The sequence below is a fragment of the Diospyros lotus genome, chromosome 8, assembly GCF_014633365.1.
Source record: "Diospyros lotus cultivar Yz01 chromosome 8, ASM1463336v1, whole genome shotgun sequence".
NCBI lineage: Eukaryota > Viridiplantae > Streptophyta > Magnoliopsida > Ericales > Ebenaceae > Diospyros > Diospyros lotus.
Window position 1 is genome coordinate 33,361,587 of NC_068345.1, and position 25,014 is coordinate 33,386,600.

The 25,014-nt window shown below is 34.4% G+C and overlaps 2 protein-coding genes across 5 annotated transcripts in view; one reads left to right on the forward strand and one right to left on the reverse strand.

The window, feature by feature from the left end:
* The window catches only part of LOC127807565 (glutamate receptor 3.3), a 45,047-nt gene extending 37,057 nt beyond the window's left edge, over window positions 1-7,990 (forward strand). The window contains exons 4-5 of one of the 4 annotated variants that reach the window (XR_008024736.1): window positions 7,108-7,287; window positions 7,364-7,508. Coding sequence is in view for 3 of the 4 variants with exons in the window: in XM_052345522.1 (XP_052201482.1) it covers window positions 7,108-7,593 (486 nt within the window). In the remaining variant the exon portion in view is untranslated. Of the gene's footprint in view, window positions 1-7,107 lie in introns of all 4 variants that reach the window. The other 3 variants (XM_052345523.1, XM_052345522.1, XM_052345525.1) reach the window with 3 other exon arrangements.
* On the reverse strand, window positions 7,984-10,689 carry LOC127807566 (glucan endo-1,3-beta-glucosidase 12-like). Its single transcript, XM_052345526.1, has 4 exons — window positions 9,528-10,689; window positions 9,103-9,433; window positions 8,428-8,484; window positions 7,984-8,385 (listed from the first exon to the last, which is right to left on the reverse strand). Exons 1-3 carry the CDS (start codon window positions 10,554-10,556, stop codon window positions 8,453-8,455), a joined length of 1,392 nt encoding a protein of 463 aa, XP_052201486.1. The 5' UTR covers window positions 10,557-10,689; the 3' UTR covers window positions 7,984-8,385; window positions 8,428-8,452.
* Between the last annotated feature and the right edge of the window lie 14,325 nt (window positions 10,690-25,014).

Genomic DNA, 25,014 nt, shown 5'->3' on the forward strand with positions numbered 1-25,014 from the left:
TCATTAATAGGATGCCTTCCTCTGTTCTCCAGCACAACATTCCTCACTCTTTCTTGTTTCCTGATCAACCATTATATGTTCTTCCTTCCCATGTCTTCGGTTGCACGTGCTTTGTCCATAACATGTCTCCTGGTTGGGATAAATTGTCTGCTCAGTCCCTCAAATGCATTTTTCTTGGTTACTCTCGACTTCAAAAGGGTTATAAGTGTTACTCTCTTGACACCCGACGCTATTTTCTTTCTGCTAATGTTACAGTTTTTTAATCATCCCCTTTCTACTCTTCATGCCCTTCTGAGTGTCATCCCATATCTAAGGCCATCCCTATTCCATTTAGTCCTCCTATTCCTGTTATTCCTGTTCCCTCTTCTACCCTATTACAAGTTTATCATCGGCGTTTTCCAACTCAGTCTCATGATGGTCTTGATGATGTCACTATGCATACTCTAGCTTCTCCTATTCCCCCAGCGACTCTTGTTGCCTCACATCCTACTCCAACATCTCCACCTTGCTGCGGTCCTACCTCCTGAGGATCAATTTCCCATTGCCATTCAGAAAGGTATCTGTCCTACTCTCAATCCTCATCCCATTTATAATTTTCTTAGTTATCATCGTCTGTCTTCCCCGTTCAGTGCTTTTCTTTCTTCCCTATCCTCTGTTTCTGTTCCCAATACTTGTTAGCGAGACACTTTTTGATTTGGGGTGGCAACAAACAATGGTAGAAGAGATGACTACTTTGCATTCCAATGGTACTTGGGATTTGGTTCCCTTACCCTCAGAGAAATCTCTTGTTGGATGTCGATGGATCTATACTGTCAAGGTTGGTCCTGACAGGTAGATTGATCTGTTTGGTTGCTAAGGGGTATACCCAGGTTTATGGTCTCGACTATGGTGATACCTTTTCCCCTATGGCTAAAATGTCTTCTGTGTGTTTGCTTCTCTCTATCGCTGCTATGCGCCACTGGTTGTTATATTAGTTGGACATTAAACATGCAATCTTACATGGTGAGCTTCAAGAAGAAATTTATATGGAGCAACCTCCTAGGTTTGTTGCTTAGGGGGAGTTTGGTTTAGTTTGTAAACTTCGTCACTCATTATATGGTTTAAAACAGTCTCTGCGAGCTTGGTTTGGTCGCTTCAGTGCTATTATTCAAGAAGTTGGTATTACTCACAGTGAGTTTGATCATTCAGTTTTCTGCAAACACACATCACATGGGAGGTGTATATACTTGGTCGTCTATGTAGATGATATTATCATTACAGGTGATGATCAGGATGGTATTGCTCAACTAAAGAAACATCTTTTCCATCATTTTCAGAGTAAGGACTTGGGGTTACTTAAGTACTTTCTTGGCATCGAAGTTGCTCAGTCTAGTTCTAGTATAGTTATCTCTCAACGAAAGTATGTGTTAGACATTTTAGAAGAAATTGGGATGCTTGATTGTAAATCTATAGATTCTTCTGTGGATCTTAATGTAAATCTTTTACCAAGATAGGGGGAGCCTCTTGCAGATCGTGGGAGATACCGCAACCACTTGCCTTTGGTTGAAAAACTTAGTTATTTCACTATCACTAGGCCTGACATTTCTTTTTCAGTCAGTGTTGTCAATTAGTTTTTGCCATCTTCTTGTAATAGCCACTGAGATGCAGTTGTCCAAATTCTCAGATATATCAAAGGAGCTCCAGGTAAAGGACTATTATATAAGGACAGGGGTCTCGAATATTTTGACGCTGATTGGGCAGGTTCTCCATCTAATAGATGATCTACTTCAAGATATTGTGTTTTGGTTGGAGGGAACCTGGTATCTTGGAAAAGTAAAAAGCAAGATGTTGTTGCAAGGTCGAGTGCAAAAGCAGAATATCGTGTTATGGCCTTGGCAATATGTGAATTTATCTAGTTAAAACAATTACTTTATGAACTCAAGTTTGGAGAGATATCAGAAATGAGGTTAATTTGCGATAATCAAGCTGCGCTACATATTACCTCCAATCCAATCTTTCATGAGAGGACCAAACATTCAAATGACCAATTAGCAGATGTCTTTGCTAAATCCCTCAAGGGTTCTCGAATTGGGTATATTTGTAACAAGTTTGATGCATATGATATATATGCTTTAGTTTGAGGGGGAGTGTTGAGTTGTATATTGTTGTGAGTGTGTATTTCTCCTAGGGCTTATGCCATGGCTTATGTCATGACCCATGCATTTGTATATATATAGGTTAGAACCTATTAGTTAACAGAAATATATAGAATATATTTTTCTCTTCTAGCTTCACAATAAGGATGGAAACTCAAGAAGGAATAAATCCTTATCTGCTTCATCAGTTATTGAGGTCTCCCCCTGAAGAGAATTCTGAACAAAATATTGATTTTGTTTAGCAAATGTAACACCCATAGATACAAAAAATCTTTTGGTTGGTGGATGAAAACACTTATACCCCTTTTGAGTAGGTGAATATCCCACAAAAATACACCTATGAGCTTTAAGATCAAGTTTTCCCCATTGTTGGGAGTGTAAATGAATAAATGCTACACACCCAAATATCCTAGGTATAAATCCACTAGAGGTTGAAACTTGAGGAAAGAATTGAGACAACAATTGGAGAGGGCTTTGAGAATTTAGACTCTTTAATGGTAGCCTGTTCATAAGATAAGTTGCAGTAAGTATAGCTTCCCCCCAATATTGTTTTGGCACATTCTTTTTGGAATAAAAGAGCCCTAGTGATATTTAGGAGATGACCATTCTTCCTTTCGGCCACCATATTTGCTGTGGAGTATTCACACAAGAAGACTCATGAATTATGCCTCTTGCTTGGAAATAGGAAGTAACTTATTGAAATAGTCCTTAGTATTATGTGATCGAATTCTTTTGATTTCCACATTGAATTGTGTTTTTATCATGTTATGGAAAACTAGAAAAACAAAACCCACTTCAGATTTATTCTTTAAAAGATAGATCCAAGTGGTTCGAGTGAAATCATCAATAAATGATATAAACCACTTAGCTCTAATTATATTAGGAATGGGAGATGGACCCCAAATGTCATTGTGTATAAGAGCAAATGGAAAATGACTTCTTTTCATATTAATTGGAAAGGATGTCCTCCTGTGTTTTGCAAACTCACATATGTCACATTGGAAGTCTTCCCTAGTTAATCCTTTGAACAATAAAGGATACATGATTTTAAGAACATTAAAAGAAAGATGACCAAAACATAAATGTTCTAGCCAAACCCTTTCTCTATGTGACAGTAAGGATTCAGTCATATAAGAAATGGAAGAGAGCTTGTCTACCCTAGTCTTCTGTCCACTTTGTATCGCAAGAAAGTAGAGACCTTTCCCTTTAGCATGCCTAATCATCCTCCTCGTTTCCTGCTCCTGAATTTCACAATGAGAGGGATGAAAAATCACCCCCTATAATTAGAATCTTTGGTGAGTTTTTGAATTGAAACAAGGTTAGTAAATAGCTTAGGTACATGTGGTGCATTTTTCAAGGTAAGAGACTCATTAATATAGACATCTTCTTGTCCTGCCACTGTAGTGGTTGTACCATCGGCTATGGTGATTTTTCTGTTGCTAGGACCGGAGGTATATGAAACAAATTTTTGGGAGGAACAGGTCATATGATCTGTGGCTCCTGAATTAATAATCCAGTCACTTGATGGCGTAGTATTTGAGGCATTTAGAGCATGGAGAAAGTATAGAAATACCTGAATTAGCAAGAGTACGGATACCTGATCCAGTAGGCTTCTCTAGGGATCCAATGAGTTGCCTTAGCTTGGTAATTTCCTCCTTGTTGAATTTAGTTGTCAATAGTTCTGTAGGGTCTTTCTTGTAGCTTGTTGTGTGCTTGCCGCATAGGCCTACTCATGCCTCTTTGCTTTCCCAAATATCTATATTCTTATTGCATCAAATTCAATGTTTAGACAAATTCACCCCTTTTCAACAAACATTTTGAGTAGAGCTGCATCCTCACTACATTTCATGTTAATGCACTGATAATGATCCATTTCCTGCCATAAAGTTTGTAGGAGATTGGAATATTCAGTGATAAATCTACTTCCTTGCTTTGTCATTGAGATCTTGGTTTTAATCTCACAGATTTGGGTGACATTCTTCACTTTAGAATAAGTTTGCTTGACTGCATCCCAATTTTTTTAGTTGTGCTTAAGAACATAACAATATCACTAATTTCAGGAAGCATTGAGTTCCATAACTAGGACATTACCATAGAATCTTCTTCATCCCAAGCTTCAAACATCGGGTCTCCTTGTTTAGGTTCGGTACTGAGTAGGTGGTTCAGCTTGCTTCTCCCTTTTAGAAATGTACGAATCAATTGAGACCATTTTAAGTAGTTCTTACCATTTAATCTATAGGCTACTTGAATATTCTACAACTCTCCAGTTGAGGAGCTGTTCTTGTTCTCCCCGTTAACTATTGCTAGAACTGGCGCTTTAGATCCACCACTTGATTCAGTTGAGGCAGACATAGCTTCTAGGTAAATTGAACTTGATTTCTTGAGTCACGAGATTGCTAGGCTTTATTGTTGCAAGGTGATGGCTTCTTCGAAATAGAATTTTATGGCTTTGATACCATGTTACGATTTTAGCAAGGAAAATCTGATTATATTTCTGATTCACTATCTCAATATATGTATACAGATAGGAGGAGTACTACTCCACTACCCCACTTCCTTTAAAATAAGGAAGCACTTAGCTAACCATCTAGATTACTAAGTCCATAACTTAGCCCACTACTAAGGTAGCGTTGGTTAAAATGAGCAAGATAATGGAGTATCAATATAAGTTCGGAATGATTTTCGGACCAATATATGAAATTGTCAAGATAAAGTTGGGAAGCATTCCAAGATTTTTATCAAACTGTTTGTTAAATTCTTTGGAATGCATTAGAGGACACATAAGTCATTTTTTTCTTATATGTAGGGACCAAAATATGCTTATCTTAAGGGGAGGAGAGAGATGCATATCTTGAAACATTAAGATAAAAGGTCATTAATGATTTTTTCAAGAATGGTCAGATAAGCTTAACAAACATGTTGGAAATGATAGAAGTCCGAGATGCATCTCATATCTTGACTTTTTCACCTCATATCTTGATTAACAAACGCCCCTTAAGTAAATAAAACTGAAAAAACACATAATCAGCAATTACATAAAACAAATAAGAATAATTTACACATCAGATAAATCTATAAATCTATGATTCTCAACAATACCCTTCTTCTTTGCAAGTATCTATATTACTAAGTTGCTTCAGTTCTTCAGCAAGCAGGTTATTAGAATGTAGATAAGAGAATAATCCATAGTCAATAAGATACATGCAGATTTCCCTTGGAAACTGAAATGGTGTATTTCTTATGCTGTCGTATTCTAAAGAACAAGCCTAACTTCTAGAGTATTGGTATATTTATATGCTAATCAAATGATTCAAGAAAAAGTTTTACTCAAATGCTCACACTGAAACAGATTGAGAAATCACGGACTCATTTTGTCTGTTGCTCATCACAAAAGAATACAAATTGACTCATCTGAGATTCTACTAAACCACAATGAACTTAATCAAGATAATCCAATTGTCATGAAGAAATAGGACTTACTTTGCTTGGTGTCTTAATGAATCAGTCCTAGCAGCATGCTTCTTCTGAAAAGGGTGGAAAGGCAAAAATGTGGGCTCCTAGTTGTGGTATTTGAGTTTGAATGCGGTTTCTCTATGTATTAAGACTGCTTTCGTTGTTCATGAATAAAAATCCTTAGGATTAGGCTTTCCACTTGTAAAGGTTAGTGAGTTATTAAGAGTATTTTGATATATTATATTACAGAGAGTAAACTTATATATATATGGATTTACCTCTTGGTGAAGTCTTTGGCATTTGAATCTAAAGATATTCTCAAACTTTAGTAGATGACTATTAATTAAGATTTTGTTGCCAAAAGGAAAAAGTCTGAATGTTATGATCTCTGTAAGGTATATTCAAATCAATGGCAATTAGCAAGATGACTGACTGATTAATTAATTGGGAAACTGTTCACTACTCATATTTGTCAGCACAACCATTTTAGTTTTTCCTAGTTATGATTATAACGAAAATTCCAAGTTAATTTTTATGGTTTTTCTTTGTTTTATACATATATATTTTTATTTCTTTGTGAACTGCTGTGAATGGCATGGTGAAAACCAATGGTGAGCATGTTTTTAATTTGACCTGAAACCCCACACTGAATGCCTAACCCACCATAATTCTATATTTATTTTTTGTTTATGCATGTAGTTGAGAAGCTCCCTTAGGAATGACAGGAGTTATAATGACCTAACAGAAGATAAAGGTTGTAAGTTGTTAAAATAGATAGAGATGATTGGTGCATTAGAATCGAATTTGCCTATCACAGCCAGTGGAATTCAGGCTTGGCATGTCGTTGTCGTCATTGTTTTTATATATATATACTTGGGAAGCTAGACGTGTTGTGAAAATTTCAACAACTTACTGGGATCCCTTTTCTTTTTGTCTGCCATGCAAAGCCTAACCTATAAAATCTAAGTATCTAGGGTTCTTATACCGAACTTCTAACTAGTGAACCTTAAGACCTGAGCCAGTACTACCCTCTATCTGAGCATTTGCTTGGTTAGGCAACCCTTTCTCTTATATCATTTTATGAAGGAATGATTTGGTAATATCGCTTTGGCAATGGATTACGAAGAGATGAATTTGTAACATAGCTCTAAGACTTAAATTCTTAAACTGTGTACAAATGAATGAATATTAAGGTGCTACAGTAAGCAAGGGAACACATATCTGGAGGTACCTTCAATATTGCAGCAAATTACATGCAATTTTTATTGTGTACATCAACATGGGGTCACATTTTTATTTATTTCTTTTGGTTATGTAGCGTTGTGTTGGCATATAAAGGAACTAGTCCGATATCTTTGCTATATATAGGGTGAAATAGAGGTTATTGGACTTCCAAGACTTGTATTTATTGCAATATGATCTAAAAACAGTTTCTGCTTATGCTTTATGTTCTATTTTTGCTCCTCCTCCATTTATTTGAGGAGTGAACAATTTATAATATTTGATGTAATTTTGTTAGGCATTTCCACGGGACTCTCCTTTGGCAGTTGATTTATCCACTGCAATTTTATCACTTTCTGAGAATGGGGATCTCCAACGGATTCATGACAAATGGTTGACAAGAAGCAGCTGCAGCTCAGACAGTACCGAGATTGAATCAGATCGCCTTCAGTTGAAGAGCTTCTGGGGCCTTTTTCTTGTATGCGGGATTGCTTGCTTTCTTGCTCTTGCCGCTTACTTCTTCCAGTTAATGCGCAAATTTTATCGCACTGCAGGCAATGAATCTGTTTCAAACGGCGAAAGCAACTCCCGCTCAAGGAGCCTTCAGACTTTATTGTCATTAATCGATGAGAAGAAAGACATGTCGAAAAGAGATAGCAAGAGAAGAAAGGTGGACAGATTGTCATCCGTAGACGGGAATGGGAACGAGTTAGAGAGGGATCCCAAGAGGAGACAAATACAGTTATCCAGAGAGAGGGAGAGAGAGAGACATCGTGACATTTGAGCTTCCCAAGGCGGCGAGTAGTACACTGTTAAGAGTTCAAATTTTTGTTGAAGAGACAGAAATCAATATCGGCTATTCATACCAGCTGGCAGCTGTTCAGTTATATTTGCTGCTGAAACCCATTAATGGAGGAGCCTGTGGAAGCAGTTTAATTTCCTTAATTAGTGGGTTAACATATGTTTAGTTTAGAGTTGAAAGACCTGGAATGCATCTGTTGTGTATAGGCAACTGAATCTGAATGGACTAGCTTCCTCTGAAGAAGAAGAAGAAGACTATCAAGTAAATCCCAATTGTGTACTACATAGACAATTCTCAAGTGTAGATATTATATATATGTATATATATATGTATAATTGCATTTTCAAGCCTTAATGTACTGTCTGTCTGTCTGTCTGTGTCCCCTTTGCTTTCGGTGGAAAAACTTTTCAAACATATATTAGAAAAAAGAAGCCGCCTTTTCCTTTGATTGAGGTTGAACAGGAGAGAGATTTTGAACTTTTTCCCACAAGCTGGTGCAGCTGTGTTTGTGTTCGTCTTTATCTTCTCTCTATGTAAAGGAAAGGGTTAATTGCACACACACCCACCCCCACATCACATGCACACACTACTTTATCAAGAATAAACCAATTATTGCAAATTCTTCCCAGGCCCCAGAAACTTTGTCATCTAAGCAAAAGAAAGAAAAGACTTAAGTTAAAATGCGCGCGAGTGCAGACAAGCCGCATCACAGTACGTAGAAAAGATCCATCGAGCTAGCAGCTGTTTACCAAATTAATTCAGCAATAAGATATATATATTCAATCACCACTTCTTTCTCTCTCCCTCTCTCGCCGCCATCTCAGTACGTACTGTCTCCGTGTTACTGTCCAGAGTAGCGGCATGTTCCATAGCCTGATCACAACATTCACAGGTGCATATATAAATTATAAAACTCAATATCAGCTGCAAATTAATTCACAAATATTCGATCGATCATATATGTAAACATGCATATAATTATATATAATGCATAACAAGAGCATTTATATTGCACCAAACTTAATTCATACCTTGCTAAAATTTTATTTGTCAAAAAAACATTCATATTTTATATTTTAAAATATAAGATTTTTTTATATTTTATTATTTGTTTTTCAACTCTAATTTTTATTGAATCTCTAATTAGAAAATAGAAAACTCGGTTTTTTAATTTCTCAACTTTAATTATTATATATTATGACTTAGAAAACATCCTTTTATTTTTTTTAAAATTATTTGAAAATGAATTTTATAACTTTTTAAAACATAAAATGTTAAAAGATATATTTCTGAGAGTAAAAACTAGAAAATTCACTAATTTATAATTACTAGTCAAGTTTAATTAATTAATTAAATGGATTTGTAGGAACCCAAATTAATTAATTTAAATTAACCAATTAAGTTTCCAATCAGTCATAAGTGACTGATCTTATCAATTTTGCAATTAAGGTAGGTAGCTAGGTAGCTAGCCATGTGAAGTAATGAACTTACTTGGATCGCTGAAGGTGACGAGACCAGTGCCCTTGAAATCACAGTTCCAGTAGTTCCTCCCATGCATCTGATAGTAGGCATTCATGGCGTACGATGCATGCGCATGAATCTTGTCCGGCTCAAAGCAATCCCCATGCTGGTAGATCTCTCTGCAATCCACGCCGCCCGGCCCGCAGCAGTAATCCAGAACTGCCTGAACCACCTTCTCCTCGGCGTGCGGCTTCGCCACGCACCAGACCGACGGCCCTCTCGCCGCGCTGGCAGCCTTCTCCCCGAACTCCAGCTTCTCGCCGCCGCTACAGAACTCGCAGCTCAAATCCACTTCATAAACCTTGTTAGAGAAGAAGGAAGATGGAATTGAGAGAGAGAATATAGGAATGGATTGCGTTGTCAAGAATGCTCTCAAAGTATTGTAAGATCGATACCTTAGAGCCGTCGCCATTGAAGATCCCAAAGTTCCTCTCGCTCTCGCCGCCCTTCTTCTTGTTCTCGTTGAACAAAGCGAAGACGAAAATCTCCACCTTCTCGCTGGGCTTCATCGGAGTCCCTTTGCTGGACTGCGCACGCTCAATCAGCCTGGTGTTGTAAATCTTGGCGTTTTCCGGCTTGGCGGCCGCTTCCCCGGCCTCGCCCTTAGACGGCCAGCCTGACTCCGACACGGTGATCTTCACAGTCCGGTTGCCGAATCCGAGAGAAGTAATAGCTGATCTAATAGCATCAATCTGTGCGTCCAACATGTTTGTGTAGACAAATCCTTTCGGGTCGTGAACGCCGGTGGCGTTTCCGAGCAAAGCGTATTGGAGATTGATGGTGCTAGGGTTGTCTCTGTAAGCAAAATACGGGTAAGCATTGACCATGAAAGGGGAACTTGTGTCGGCCAAGAACCCTAGAATTTGGTTCATGGTAGGGATGAGATTGGGAGCGAATGTGGAAGAAGAAGGCGGGAAGGAAGACGCGAGAACCGCCATGCTATGTGGAGTGGAGATCTTGATTTTCCGGTCGAGGCCACGAGAGGCCAGAGCGGCGTGGAGATTCTGCATGGCTTGGATTAGGGTTTTGGGGTCGAGGTGGGGGTCATCGGCGGTCAAGTACTCGTTGCCGACGGCGATGGAGACGACGGAGGTGGCGGGGAGGAAGGGGATGACGCGGGAGGCGAGCCACTGGTCGGCGGCGGAGGGGGCGGTGCTTAGGTTGGCGACGTGGAAGTTTTCGACGGCGACGATGAGGTCGATGCCGGTGTTGGAGAAGGCTTGGAGGATCTCGGGGTTGGTGTCGTAGATTTTGACCTTGTCGATGAGGGTGGACTGGAGGAGCTGGGCGACTCGCTTGGGCGGAGGGAGGTTGTTTCCGAGAGTGCCGTAGTTTATTCCAACGGCGGAGACGCCGTGGAGCAGGAGGAGGAGCACCACCGGCGCGGCCAAGAAACGGGCGAGGGGTGTGGAAGTGGAAGCCATATTTTGCTTTGCTGGCAGAGTATGGGCTGTTGGAGGGAGTGAGACTTGTAGTAGCTTGAAACGGTTTGAATTTACAAGATTGGACCTCGTGGGTGATGCTTGCTTGGCAATGGATCGAGTTTTGATGAAAAAGGAAAAAGAAGAAAGCAGAAAATCAGTTAATTATGCACTTTTGGCAATTCATGAAGGAATCATGTTATGACCTGCAAAGTCTTCCTTTCCTTCTGCTCTTTTCCACTTTATGCAACCAAAGCCAAATTATATTTTAAACAATTTTTCTTTAAATTATCAAAACGCTTTAACTAAATTGAGTGTTATGCACAGTAAATTCAGATAGATTATATTTATTTACATCAAAAATTAAATTAGACCTCTCATATTCATAGAATATATAAATTGGAATTCGTTGAAAACTGAATATCTTATCGAAAGAAAATATTTTATAATAAATTTAACTTATAAATGTAATATAATAATAGTTTATCTAATTATAATTTTCTATTTATTTATTAATTTAGATTATTCACAGTCTTGACTATCCTGCAAAGATACATGTGCATTCTTAATATAAAGAATAATGTTAAGAGTTATCGTCATTAGTCATGTGATGTTTCTTTATTAAAGGAGATTGAGAAAATTATATATTATTGTCTTCTTTCTTTAGTATCTTATTTAATGAGAATACGACACATAATTAATAATATCAGTCATAATTGATAATATTACTCTTACGTAAAATATTTTGAATACCAAATTAAGAACAAAATTAGATATACGTGAGTATAATAATAAGTAGAGGTGTCCCCTAGTTGCAAATCTATACATTGTAACAACTAGATCTGTCAATTGTGATTTCATATATATTAGAATAAAGCATGTTAAGTGGGCCAACTCAGACATGTCATTTAGCCATTATTTTAGCGGGCCAAGCCAACCCGATTTGTTAGTGAAATGGTTTGAGATTGGGCCCCGACCCATTAACCAAACCAAGGGCCCAACTTGACTCATGAGCCTACTTAAAACGGGCTGAGCTGAGCCCAACAGAAGCTCGCTAGGTTGGCTTACTTTTAAAATTGTTTAAAAATAATTTTTAACAATATATTTATTTATTTAATATTAGTAATAAATCTGTGTGATATATAGGAGAGTTTAATTTAAAAATAAAAGATTAAACTCGTTATTTTAAATAATTCTAACAGAATTAATAATTATAATTTTTTTTCATTCAATACTAAATCTTTTATCAAAATTTAAGTTTAATTAATTATTCGCTATTCAATGTGCTAAAAAATAATTAATACATTATGTAGGTCACTTGGTAAAATACTTATAAATTTTTTATTTATTATATTATATTATATTATATTTATAAATAAATATTATAAAATTTATAATATATCTACTTAAAGACGTTCGTTATTTTCTATTTTTTATATTATAAATATAAATTAAAATTCTTAAATGTGAGTAAGAATAAGTTTTTCAATAATAACAAAACTTTAAAAATATGAATTTTGATTTTTTTTCATAGTTTTAAAAATGTGATACCTTAAATATTAATTAGCATTGAAAAACCCAAACATTTAACAAACTTAAATAATTTTTTATGAATTTGTTAAGATAACACATTTTCAAGGCTATAATATAATTATTAAAGTAAAATTAATAATTAATTAATTACTACCTTTGATTTAATGCAAGTTTTTTGGGAGAAAAAATTCACCATTGATTGACATTTGGTAAAATACTTTACTTGACTATCATATTTTAATATTATATATATATAGAATAAATATAAAGATAAGATTTTAAATAAATAGATAATTTTTTATGACTTAATTAATAATTCAAGTTGTCTATTAATATTTCTCAAAAAATTCATGCAAATTTAATATAAATTTTAGAGGCAAAAATTGCTTGGCAGATTTTTGAAGGGAGAAAAATTTTGTAAATTATTATACTTTAATATAATATATTATATATTATTATATTATATAAAGATAAGATTTTATTTAATGGACAATTTTTTGTGACTTAATTAATACTTTAAGTGTCTATTCATATTCCTCATAAATAATATTTATTTTTGATTGATTGATGGATTAATTAAATATTTAATATTTAATATTTAAATAATAATATATTGGAAAATCCGTGGTTAGAATTGAAAAACTTATATATTTAAAATTTATTATTAATTTTACAATAATTAGTATTTATTATTTCAAAACAATTGAAAATTTAAATTATTAATATAAATTACTAAATATAAATTATTAATACAATAAGTACTGAATGCAAATTTTGGAGAAATTTTTTTTTCAGACTATCATACTTTTATATATATAAAGATTTAAGTTATAAAAATATTTTCAAAAATAAAAATTCCACTTGTAAAATAAAATTTAGAACATATAAGCTAAATGTTTTAAGATTAAAATTTTTAATAGTTTCCAATTTTACTTTTAAAAGTAGTTTTAAATTTTATAAATATTTAAAATTTATAAAATTATAAAAATTACTTCATATTTCAAATTCAAACTCTAATGATTATGTATGAGATATATATTTATTTATATATGTAGAATTTTTTAGAAGTAATTATGGCCTTTTGTGTATTTAATATAATTTTTCAATGAACAATATCTATATATGCATTCTAATTGACTTCAAATACTAGGTTAAATTTGTTTGAGATGTAATAAAATAAGAGTACAAATTCCAAACATATATTGAATATAAATATACAAGTAACTCTAAGGAAGAAACTAATTATCTTGATGAATTATTTATCAGAAATATCTCTTTTTGTGGGTCCTCTATAACATCTATCTATATATGTATATATATTTTAAAGGAGAAAGTATATTTGAGAGTAAATTATATGTTTCAAAGACATTTTTGCATAAGATTTATTATATAATAAACATTTTCAACAATTTGATAACATCAAAATGTCACAAATTGCACATTCACATAAAATTTTCAAGAAATGTAATGAACAAATGCAAGTGCAAGATTATTTTTCACATTTTATCACATATTGTTCAATATAATACTATGCAATTATGTATTTTTAAGTCAATTATACAAATAAACTGTTAATACCCATAACTTGATTATTTTCCAGAAAAATAGGAAAACTTTAATGTTAGTGTTAGTTTCTAGCTCTATGTTTGTGACCACAATGTACCAAAAATATTTTCTTGAGCATCGAGTGTGTTCCACACTAACATAAGTACTGAACATGCCACGTTCCACATGCATGCCTTAGTCTTGGTGTGTGTTACACATACTGGACAATCACTGTCTCTGGTTGTTTTCTACAACAATTTTTTCATTATCGACTATTTATTATTTATTGTAGTCTCTTTTATCTCAATTTCTTCTTTTCTTTTTTCTTATTTTTGATTGAAATGACCACTAGTGTTGCCAATGTGTGCCTCGCTAGACTAGTTTTTCTAGTGAGGCGTGTTTTTCAATGACACTACAAAATCTTCCTCAAAAACTTAGGCTGCGTTCTCTTTATTTTTTAATTTTTAATTTTGAGTTTTGAATTTATTTTTAATTTTTTATTTTGATAGTCTGTTTTTAGAAAATTGAAAACGCGTTCTTTTTGTCATTTTAAAAAATTATTTTTCAAAACAAAAAATTAGAAAACGCTTTCTTTTTGAAATTTTGAAAATAATTTTTAATGATATTTTATTTAATAAATTTGATTATTCAGTAAATTAGAAATATTTAATGTTAATATATTATTAAAAAATATGTACATTTTAAAGTTAATGAATTTTGTAATATTTTTTTCCATTACAATAATAAAATATAAATAAATAAATAAATGTGTTTTGAGTTTAGAGTTTGTTTTGAATGAAAACACTCAAAATAACTTTTTGTTATTTTGAGTTTTCTTTATAATTTTTTTTATTTTTAAAAATACATTTTTGAAAACAGTAAACAGAACGTATTTTTATTATTTTAAAAAATTAAAAATTAAAAATAACTTGAAAACAACAAAAAAAACACAGCCTTACTATTTCACTTTATTTTTGTCCCAATTGAACCTTCTTGATCCCGAGAGAAGAAACCTTTTATGTATTTCACCTTAAACTCCCTCAAACTCACTTCTATTTTTCAAGAAAACAATTGAATTCTTTTGTGAAACCCTATACCATTTCATTATTTTATAGCTAAAATTGTTTGTTAAAATCCTTCGATCTCTATTGGTTTTTTTCGTCCTTTCTTCATCCCTATGTTGAATATTGGGATTTGACATTGGTAGTGATAGTGTGACAGAATGGATTGTGCAACTTGCAATTTTTTCAAAATTTACACTTTAACCTTTTTATTTTTGATTTCTTACATTCTTACCCCTCTCACACCGTCGAGGTTCACAACCCAAAATCTTACTTATACCTCAAAAGAATTTTAATAAATTCATTAGCACCCCCAAAACTTCAAAATAATATCTTTTAGGCCCAAAACTTTTGAGAAACTAAATTTTCACCCAAAACACCCTTGGAATGTTTTCATGACTTGAAAGATTATGAAAATACCCTTAAATCATAAGAAATTTCTATTAAACTCATTTTTCTTTGCCTAAAAAATTATAATCCTTATTTTTTAAATTATTTTAAAAATCTATATATCTATATAATATGGCAAAACAGTTTTTGAAAATGTCTCAAAATGTCTTTTTATTCTATGGCTAAGATTAATTTCAGTGTAAATGAATGGCTTGGATTAATTTTCACATTTTAATTTCTCGCCCACTCTCACTACCCTCTGTCTTACCTTTCTTTCTTTCTCTCACACCAACCCACTCCCTCACTCACTGCCTTTCTCTTTCTTTTTGGCTAACATTCTCTCTCTCTCTCTCTCTCTCTATCTATCTATCTATCTATCTACAGAGAGCAAGCAGTGAATGCCGAACGGTGGCCTACCATGGGCTGGACAGTGGGGCCGACGATAGATCGACGACCGATGATGGAGTGGCCAGATATGGTGAATGACGACCTGGTCTCGTGGTGGAGAGCCGATGCAGCGGCTGGGTTCAATGGCCTGAAGCTGGCTAGCTGATGGTGGTCGGATGTTGCGACGCTTGGCGGCCAGAGATGGTGATCAGAGGCGAGCATCGGCGCCGCAATGGTGTTCGATGGTGGCTAGGGGGCTGTAGATGGCGGCAGGAAAGGCCGCGACAATGGTCGGTGAGGGCCAAGGCCGGTGGTCGGAGGTAGCTGGCGAGAATGGTTCGATCGTGCGTGAATGAGAAGTAGGAGGAAGAAGAAGATGGGAATGAGAAAATGAAGCGGTCGTCGAAGAAGAAGAGTGAAGTGGTCATCGAAGAAGAGTGGGTTTCTATGCTTTTTAAAGAGGTAATTTAAAATGGGTTTCTCCCTATCTCTCTCTCTCTCTTTCTCCCTATCTCTCTATTCTTCTGTGTTCTTCTTTTTCTCTCAGCGAAAAGCTCGTTGTTTGTAACCTTTCAACAACAAACAACAATAAGAGGGGCAACTTGCGGGAGACGGGGGTTGGGGGCGATAGTAGGCGGTGCGAATGGCTAGGGGCCGACGGGTGGGGCAGTGCTCTTTGCGGTGGTGGGGACGAGGCGGTGCTAGCACAGAGAAAGAGGCGACAGCTTCCACCGACAGTCATGTTCCTCGCGACCGCTGACGGGTGTGTGCGTGTGTGTGTGCAAATATATGTAATATATGTATGTGTGTATATGTAAATGGGTATGTGTTCTATGTATACATGTAAATGGGTGTGTGTGTGTTCTATGTATACATGTATATGTGTGTGTTCATATATATGTAATATATGTATGTGTGTGTTTTGTGCATATGTAAATTGGTGTGTGTGTGTGTTTTGTGTATATGTAAATGGGTGTGTGTGTTCTGTGTATACATGTATATGTGTGCGACGATCGCAAGGTGTTTGTTTTGTGTATTTGGTTTTGAACTTCTTATTATAGGCATTTGGAAGCTTGGAGCAGATAGGAAAGAAGTTAGAGCCACACTTCCTTGAGTAAAACCATTATTTGGGAACAATTAGTCTCGAGCCTCCTTCCTTCCAAGGTCTTCTTCTCCTTGGGCAAGCCTTTCCTCTTCTTTATTCTTTTTCCTTCTTTAGTTTTCTATCTTATTTTTTGTTTTCATTTAGTTTGATCCATCTTTCTCCTATCAAGACTCGCACACTGTAACACCCCAAGTTTAGAAGTCCTAAACCTAAATGTGTTAATGTTCACTTCACTTTAAATGCGAAAATAAAATAAATTCATTTTTCACTACCATCAAATAATTTAAGTTTCAGTTCCCAACTCCACAATAATAGAGACATTAACCAACTGAGTAACTAACTCAGTCCAAATGGAAGGTTTGGGTCCAACCAAATCAAAACTAACTTATTCAAAATTTAAGAATTAAACAATTAAAAGAATGGTTAAATAAATGAATACGAACAAATGTCTCAAAACTACTACTTCAAAACCAAAATCCTATGCCACGGGTTACTGGATGAGTCTGCCTCCAAGCGATCTCCTCAATCCATCTAGCTCTCATCACTTGAAATGTAAAAAAATAAATAAAAAAGGCTTAGCAAGTAAACTTCATGCACATGATGCATGCATATAACACACAAAGTTTGAATAAATTTCAAAAAATGTATCCCCATTTACTTTAATTTCTCAAAACATTTCATTACTATTGTAAGCTCACATGGTGTGTCATCTAGTTAATCGGAATGGAGTAGGACAATTCTTATTTGGAACTAGGTTTATTCCATCGATAGTACTACAAAGCGGTTAAAAATTTCTTTCCACTTTCAACTTTCACATTCACATTACTTCATAGGTCGGGTGCGCTAGTCCCCCATGCCCCATTTCCCACTCACATCATTCATGGCATAGACATTCACACATTTCTTTTAAAAACTTGAGTTACAAATCTTTGAAAGAAAATTTGTACCTTTACACATTTATCATTTGAAAACATTTAACTTTCTCAAATCGATGTATATGCGTGCTCATTGATGCAATGACATGATATATATACATGCTTAATTATTTTCATTGTATATAAGGAAATGACACAGAGTAACGAAAAAATTTAGAATTAAATATCTACAAACCAACCACAAAGCACAATGTTTCTATATTAACCATTCAACATAGGGTGAAAATTAGAGAGAGTTTACTTATCTGAAGTTTTTAAAGTTCACTTCTTAGATTTGCAAGTGGAAGAGTCTTAGTTACCCTCGATGTGAATGTGCCCCAAAAATCCTAATTCATTATTATTCATTTCAAAAATTTCAATAATCCTTACCTTGTAAATATGATTCTAGCTCACTATTATATTTTCTTAAATAAATTTATCATAATATTATATGTATAAATAGTAACAAATGCAAAGATATCAAGAAAATATTTACAATAGGAACCTACTAATGAAACACTACTAATTCATGAATGCAAACTATCACCCCTTACGAAAGCAAACATAAATTGAAATTCATAGCACGAAATCATGTGAATCCAATTCAGTGGGCTAAATAACTCATAGGGCTACGATCTCAATTAAATTCACAACAAGATTTAAACTCTTAGGATATTTTTCAAATCTACAAACATATATTTTTTTTTCTAGTAGCATGTAATAAAAAAATTATTTTGAAATAGAAAACGATATTGTAAAATTATAAAATTCACACAAAATGTAGAAAGCTCTTATAAGTTCATCATATTTAAAAATGAGCTCAAAACAGCAACCTTTGGGATACCAAAACATTTTTCTATCCTCCAAAACATTGTTCTAGCATAAATCTGCCCATGTATACGAAAAACGTCATAAAAACTTTTATAAGCCTCTGAATGATCTCATTCCAAGTCCAGATGATAGATATCTCACGAGATCATTTTTTGATTTGAATCACCCCAAAATTCAATATATATAATCTGTGACGAACTTTTAAATTAGGGGTAAAAAGCTGTCTAATCTGGAAAGCCTTATTATTCCGTTAAATTTGTCAAAATTGTATGCCCATAAAACCCAATTGATATAAAATTGAACCAATTATATACATTCAGCCACATCTATGTATATATATTGTATGTAAAATACACATCATATTCGAGAGCCTAGAGAGGGGTAATATATATCGAGGATAAGTAAGGAATGAAACAACACCAGCTAGATACCTTTTAGGTTGAATGTAGGCAAAAAACTCCAGGGTTAAACGTGTTTGAGATAGGGAAGCTCAAGGATGAGTGACCCTCTAGGAAGTTCGCGTAGGCTCATCAGGATAAGTTGTTCTAGTCCTTCCTATCGCTCGATGTGGAATGTTATAGGTGGTATCAGAGCCGACCCCCTGAGCCTCTGAGCGCGGTGGTGGGGCAAACCTCAGCAAGAACGCTGAGTCCCTAAGGAGGGTGCGTGTAGGCACCTTAGGCGAATCCCACATTGACCATGCAAAGAGGGAAGATCTGGGATTGGTTGTAAGGTCGCATGACAAAGACGTCATGTGCTCAAATGGGGGAGAATGTGATACCCCGAGAGCCCAGAGAAGAGTAATATATATCGAGGATAAGTAGGGAAAGAAACGATACTAGCTGGATACCGTTTGGGCTGAATGTAGGCAAAGAACTCTCGGGTTAAGTGTGTTTGAGCTGAGGAAGCTCAAGAATAGGTGATCCCCTGGGAAGTTCGTGTAAGGCTCATCAGGGTAAGTTATTTTGGTCCTTCCTATCGCTCGATGTGGGATGTTACAATATTAAAGGGGGTGATTTGGAAAAAAGAATAAAAGGAAAAATTATCTCCTTCTTCTTCTTCTAATCGGGATAGAGAGTGCAATGCGTGTTGAGAGATAAGAGAGGAGTGACATGTGGGAGGGAAAGATGAAGATGTGAGTTTTAGAGGAAGAGGAAGATGGAGATGGACGTGAGTTTTATGGGGAGGGGAAAAGATGAATGAGGGTTTTTAATAAGTTTTGGGTTAGGTTGGGCTCTAATTGGGTCTTCTGATTTCTTTACTTAGGGCCAAAAATAAATCTCTTATAAATTAACCCAATATTAAACTAATTTCTGCTCTAGATCCTATTAAGTGTTACTAAAAATTTTCAACCCAATAAATACACTTAACCACTTAAATTGAATTTGCTAGAAAATAATATACTTAGTAATTTAAATTAATAATAACACACGAAATTGCATAATAACAATTTTTTTAATTTTTTTTTTCTAATTGACACATTGAGCGTGACGGCATTCAATTCTTGCAAAACAAAACTAAAAAATTAGTAATAATAATTATAATTTAATCATTTTTTATGACAAGAACAATAAAATTATACAAAATTTATAAATACATATAAAATGACACGTGATGTTACACACATCCTCAGACAGTATTTTTTCAAAAATAGTGAAAACCACCATTCTACCTCCTTTATATTCTCCAAAATTTGATCCCCCCCTCTTCACATTTATTAATAGAGTGATAAAATTTAAAACTTTTGCATAGAAGAACACTTCTATTTTGATGTAAAAATGGCCTTTCAATTGGAAATGAAATCATTTAAGGGAAAAAGGTACTATAGAGCAATGAAACTAGCTAAGGGCACATTTCCAATTTTGTGAAAAATAAAAGGGACTTGATGGTCTTTAAACTGACACTTGGTTGCACTCCAAGTGGATACAACTTCTTGCTGGAAAAGGGACCATTCGATCCCTTTCCTCTTGCAGTCGCGAACTTGCCAGCACATTAGCTAGCTGGGGTGATGGCATACTGACCTGTCGACAACACCAACCTCAACTGGGGGACTAGCCAAATGTCGACGAGTAGTTGCTCGCCGACCAACTTAATATTAGAATTATTTTTCTCATATCCTTTACTAATATCCAATTACTAATCAAATTTATAACCTTTAAATAAAAAATAATTTAAAAAATTATTTGTCACGGAAAACATTTTCTCAAACTATTTCTCAAACTACTAAGGTTGCGTCCTCTTTACTGTTTTCAAGTAATTTTTAGTTTTTAATTTTCTAAAATAATGAAAACGCGTTCTCTTTGCTGTTTTTAAAAATGTATTTTTAAAAATAAAAAAAAAAATTATAAAAAAAATTCAAAACAACAAAAAATTATTTTGAGTGTTTTCATCCAAAATAAACTTTAAACTCAAAATACATTTATTTATTTATTTATTCATATTTTATTATTGTAATAGGAAAAAATATTACAAAATTCATTAACTTTAAAATATATATATATTTTTAATAATATATTAACATTAAATATTTATAATTTACTAAATAATTAAATTTATTGAATAAAATATTATTAAAAAAATATTTTCAAAATTTAAAAGAGAATGCGTTTTCTAATTTTCTGTTTTGAAAAATAATTTTTCAAAATGACAAAGAGAATGCGTTTTCAATTTTTTAAAAATAGATTACCAAAATAGAAAACTGAAAATGAATTCAAAACTCAAAACTAAAAATTAAAAAGTAAAAAGAACGCAGTCTAAAGTATCAAAATTTAAAATTCACACCAAGAGTTTCAAATTTTTTAATAGTCGTCAATCAAGCTCATCCAACAACTTGCCCTAAAGAATTAATTCTTTAAAATATTTCATAAAATTTGATAATTATGCCAACATCTTAAATTTCCAAAATAATTGACACTCTCAGACTCTTAAAAGGTTTTGAATAATCCCAATAATATCAAAACTTTGAGTTTATTCAAAATGGGTAATCAAACAATATCTTCTTCTTCTTTTTTAACTGAAAATGCAATCAAAAAGGACTCCTAGAGTTTAGTTCAATTAGCTCTCGAACTAACTTCAAACAAGACTCGTCTAAGCTGGCCCAAAAAATCAAAGTGACAACTTACCAAAACTATGATGCAGTTGCTCAAATCATTAACAAGTCCTGTTGGATACAGGAGCTCTTGGGTTCCAATGAACGAAAAGCAGCGAAAATTTTAAAATTTTTTGATCACTAAATTCTTTAGTCAATCATGAAACCCTCAAAAAAATAGATCTAGTTTGCAAACATATAATCTTTTCAAGAATAAAGAATAAAAACAAAAAACTAAGGTTGCGTTCTCTTTGTTGTTTTCAAGTCATTTTTAGTTTTCAATTTTTTAAAATAATGAAAACACGTTCTCTTTACTGTTTTTAAAAATGCATTTTTGAAAACAAAAAAAATATTTGTAAAGAAAACTCAAAACAACAAAAAGTTGTTTTGAGTGTTTTCATCTAAAACAAACTCAAAACTCAAAACACATTTATTTATTTATTTATTTATTTATTCATATTTTATTATTATAATGAAAAAAATATTACAAAATTCATTAACTTTAAAATGTAGAATTTTTTTAATAACTTATAAACATTAAATATTTTTAATTTACTAAATAATCAAATTTATTGAATAAAATATCATTAAAAATTTATTTTTAAAATTTCAAAGAGAACGCGTTTTCTAATTTTCTGTTTTGAGAAATAGTTTTTCAAAATGACAAAGAGAACACATTTTTCATTTTCTAAAAACAGATTACCAAAACAGAAAACTGAAAATGAATTCAAAACTCAAAACTAAAAATTGAAAAGCAAAGAGAACGCACCCTAACATTTTAGTTATCTTGATGCACAAAAGACTATATCTTTGTATCGCGAAGTATCACTCACCCTCTACAAGTGATCCACACCAAAGACAAGCTTTATGAACGTCAACGAACATGCCTTTTCGATTTTCTTACACCAAAAACCGACCCAATCTTTTATAAGAATCAAGTATTTTTCTTTAACTTTTCTACAAAGTAATTTTTTTTCACTAAAGAGGCAAAGGCTATATAGGAGTTTTTCATACGAGAGAGGCCAAACCTTAGTCTAACTAGGGTTATTTAGAGGTGTCAAAAGGGCCGGGCGGCCCGCGGGCCGCCCGGCCCAGCCCGTGACGGGCCGGGCTTTGGCCCGGCCCGTTACTGTTCATACGGGCCGGGCCTGGCCCGGCCCCCATTGGGGGGCCGGGCTGGGCCAAAGAAATTGGGCCCACGGCCCGGCCCGGCCCGGCCCGTTTAAGGGCCCGGCCCGGCCCGGCCCGTGGCCCGTTGGGCCCTTATGGGCCGGGCCCATGAGGCCCTTATGGGCCAGTAAGGCCCTTACTCATTTTTTTTTTTTAATTTTGTTATTATTTAGTAATTATTGATATTGGATATTAAAAAATTTAATTTCGCAATATATATAAATAATAACCATCAATTAATTTATTTAAAATTTTTAAGTTAAATTTTTTATATATTTAAATTATAAATAAACATTCTCCTTTTTTATATGTACATTATTTTTCATATCAATTCACAAAAAAAATTATAAGGAATATAAATTAATGAAATAATATTTAAAACTTAAGAATTAAGATAGAAAATATTTTAAAAAGAAACAAATTAATTTTTATATATGTATATATTATGTGTATTATTTTTAAAAAAATTATTTAAAAAAAAAAAGAAAAAAAAGGGCCGGGCCCACCGGGCCCGGCCCGTTAGGCCCGTGGGCTAAGGGCCCGGCCCGGCCCTCTAGCCCACGGGCTGGCCCGGCCCGGCCCGGCCCAGCCCCTTTGTAGGGGGGCCGTGGGCCGGGCCGGGCCCTATCAATGATAAAAGGGCTCGGGCCCGGCCCGGCCCTTTTAGTAAAAGGGCCGGCCCGGCCCGTTTAAAAAGCCCGTGGGCCGACTCGGGCCGGACCGGGCCGGGCCGGGCCGGCCCTTTTGACACCTATAGGGTTATTGAAAGGTCCTAGCGCATTCTGGACGTGTTGGGGTCGTGGCCAGTCCAACAATGGGTAGGCCACGCGTGGGCCTAGCCACGTGCTAGGTTGCACGTAGGCAAGCCCCGGGCCATGCTAAATGTGGCATGTTGCCACTTTTCTTCCTGTTTCTTGTTTTTGCTCAACTTTTGACACCTTATGGACTTTTTCGCGAATGCTAGTTCGCCCAAAAAATTCACTAATTCATTCGGGTCCACAATACTTTTCGATCCCACTAAATTTTCCATAAAATTTCTCTTTGTCTGTGTATAACCTTATATGTTAACTATGAAGATGGCAAAGAGCAATTTAAAGAATCATACTCCTAATCAAACTTTTTAATTAAGATTCGTAATTTATGTCATCACATGACAAAATCTTACCCTTAGACCAACATTGACGTCTAACAACGTATCATGACCCCCATATCATAATGGAATGCAAATGACACTTCAGATGAATCTTTTCACGACAAGTCTTAGTGTTATTTGATCCCTCTATCATAATGCCTCAGTATGATTTAGAAGTATAATGAAATGTCAAACCTCTGATAACCAACACTATTAACTATACATAACCCCAGTATAAATGTTAAGTCCATAACTCCTATAGTTGAATTAATAACTCTTATTAATTCTCAACTATCCGTGTTGGCCAACGACTTGTTGAGTTGCGACTTTATTATTCACATAGAGCATATATCTTTTAAGATTCTTACCAAGATCAATAGATTTCATCTTACGTACTCACCTATCTTTGTATAATTCGAATCATACCCAATAACTACCCTATCAGAGACCCATCTTACTGGACCCCGTATAGTGGCATTAAAATATGACGCTCCTCATACAAGATAACCGTGATACCTCAGGAATAGAAATTACAAGCACTTGTCATCACAGAGAACTCCCAATTGATATTTAGTAAGAGTTACCATTTGAATGTTCTCGAATTAGGTTATTTAGTGAATTCATTCATCAATAAACACCTAATGTCAACACATAAGTAGTCAATGAGATCAACTACCCTCTTTAAGAGTATGTATAGTATGTACCAGTCTTGACAATATTATAAAAGCCTCACTCTATAGTCCTATGATCAGAAATAGTTTAAAAATGAAGCATTAGTCATTCGATTTCATTAGTATGATCTCATCATAACCTAATTGACATTGATACACTTTTTGGGCTTCATCTAAATAAAAAAAAAACATAAAAATGAACTTATTGCTAAAAATACTTTTATTAATTAAAATATGTTCTAGATTAATAATAAATGCAACCAACCCACAACTCTTATGATTGGCTCTCAAGTTTTAACTCTATTAGGAGCAACCTATTTGGACTGATGCCACGCTAGAGCTCAATCTTGAAATCCTCATTAATGCAGTTGCTAGTAATGCAAGTATGCACAAAAAGAAAATTAACGAGGATGTCACGCATAAAACTAAGGCAGGTTGGCTAAAATGGAGAAATGCATCAGGGATGTTATGTGATGATAAAATCTCATTAAAATTGAAAGAAAAATTCTATAGAACAACTATAAGACCAGTTTTGTTGTGTGGCTTAGAATGTTGGGCAATCAAATACCAATATGAGCAAAAAACGAGCATAGCAGAGATCAGGATGCTAAGATAGATGTGCGGCTATATAAGA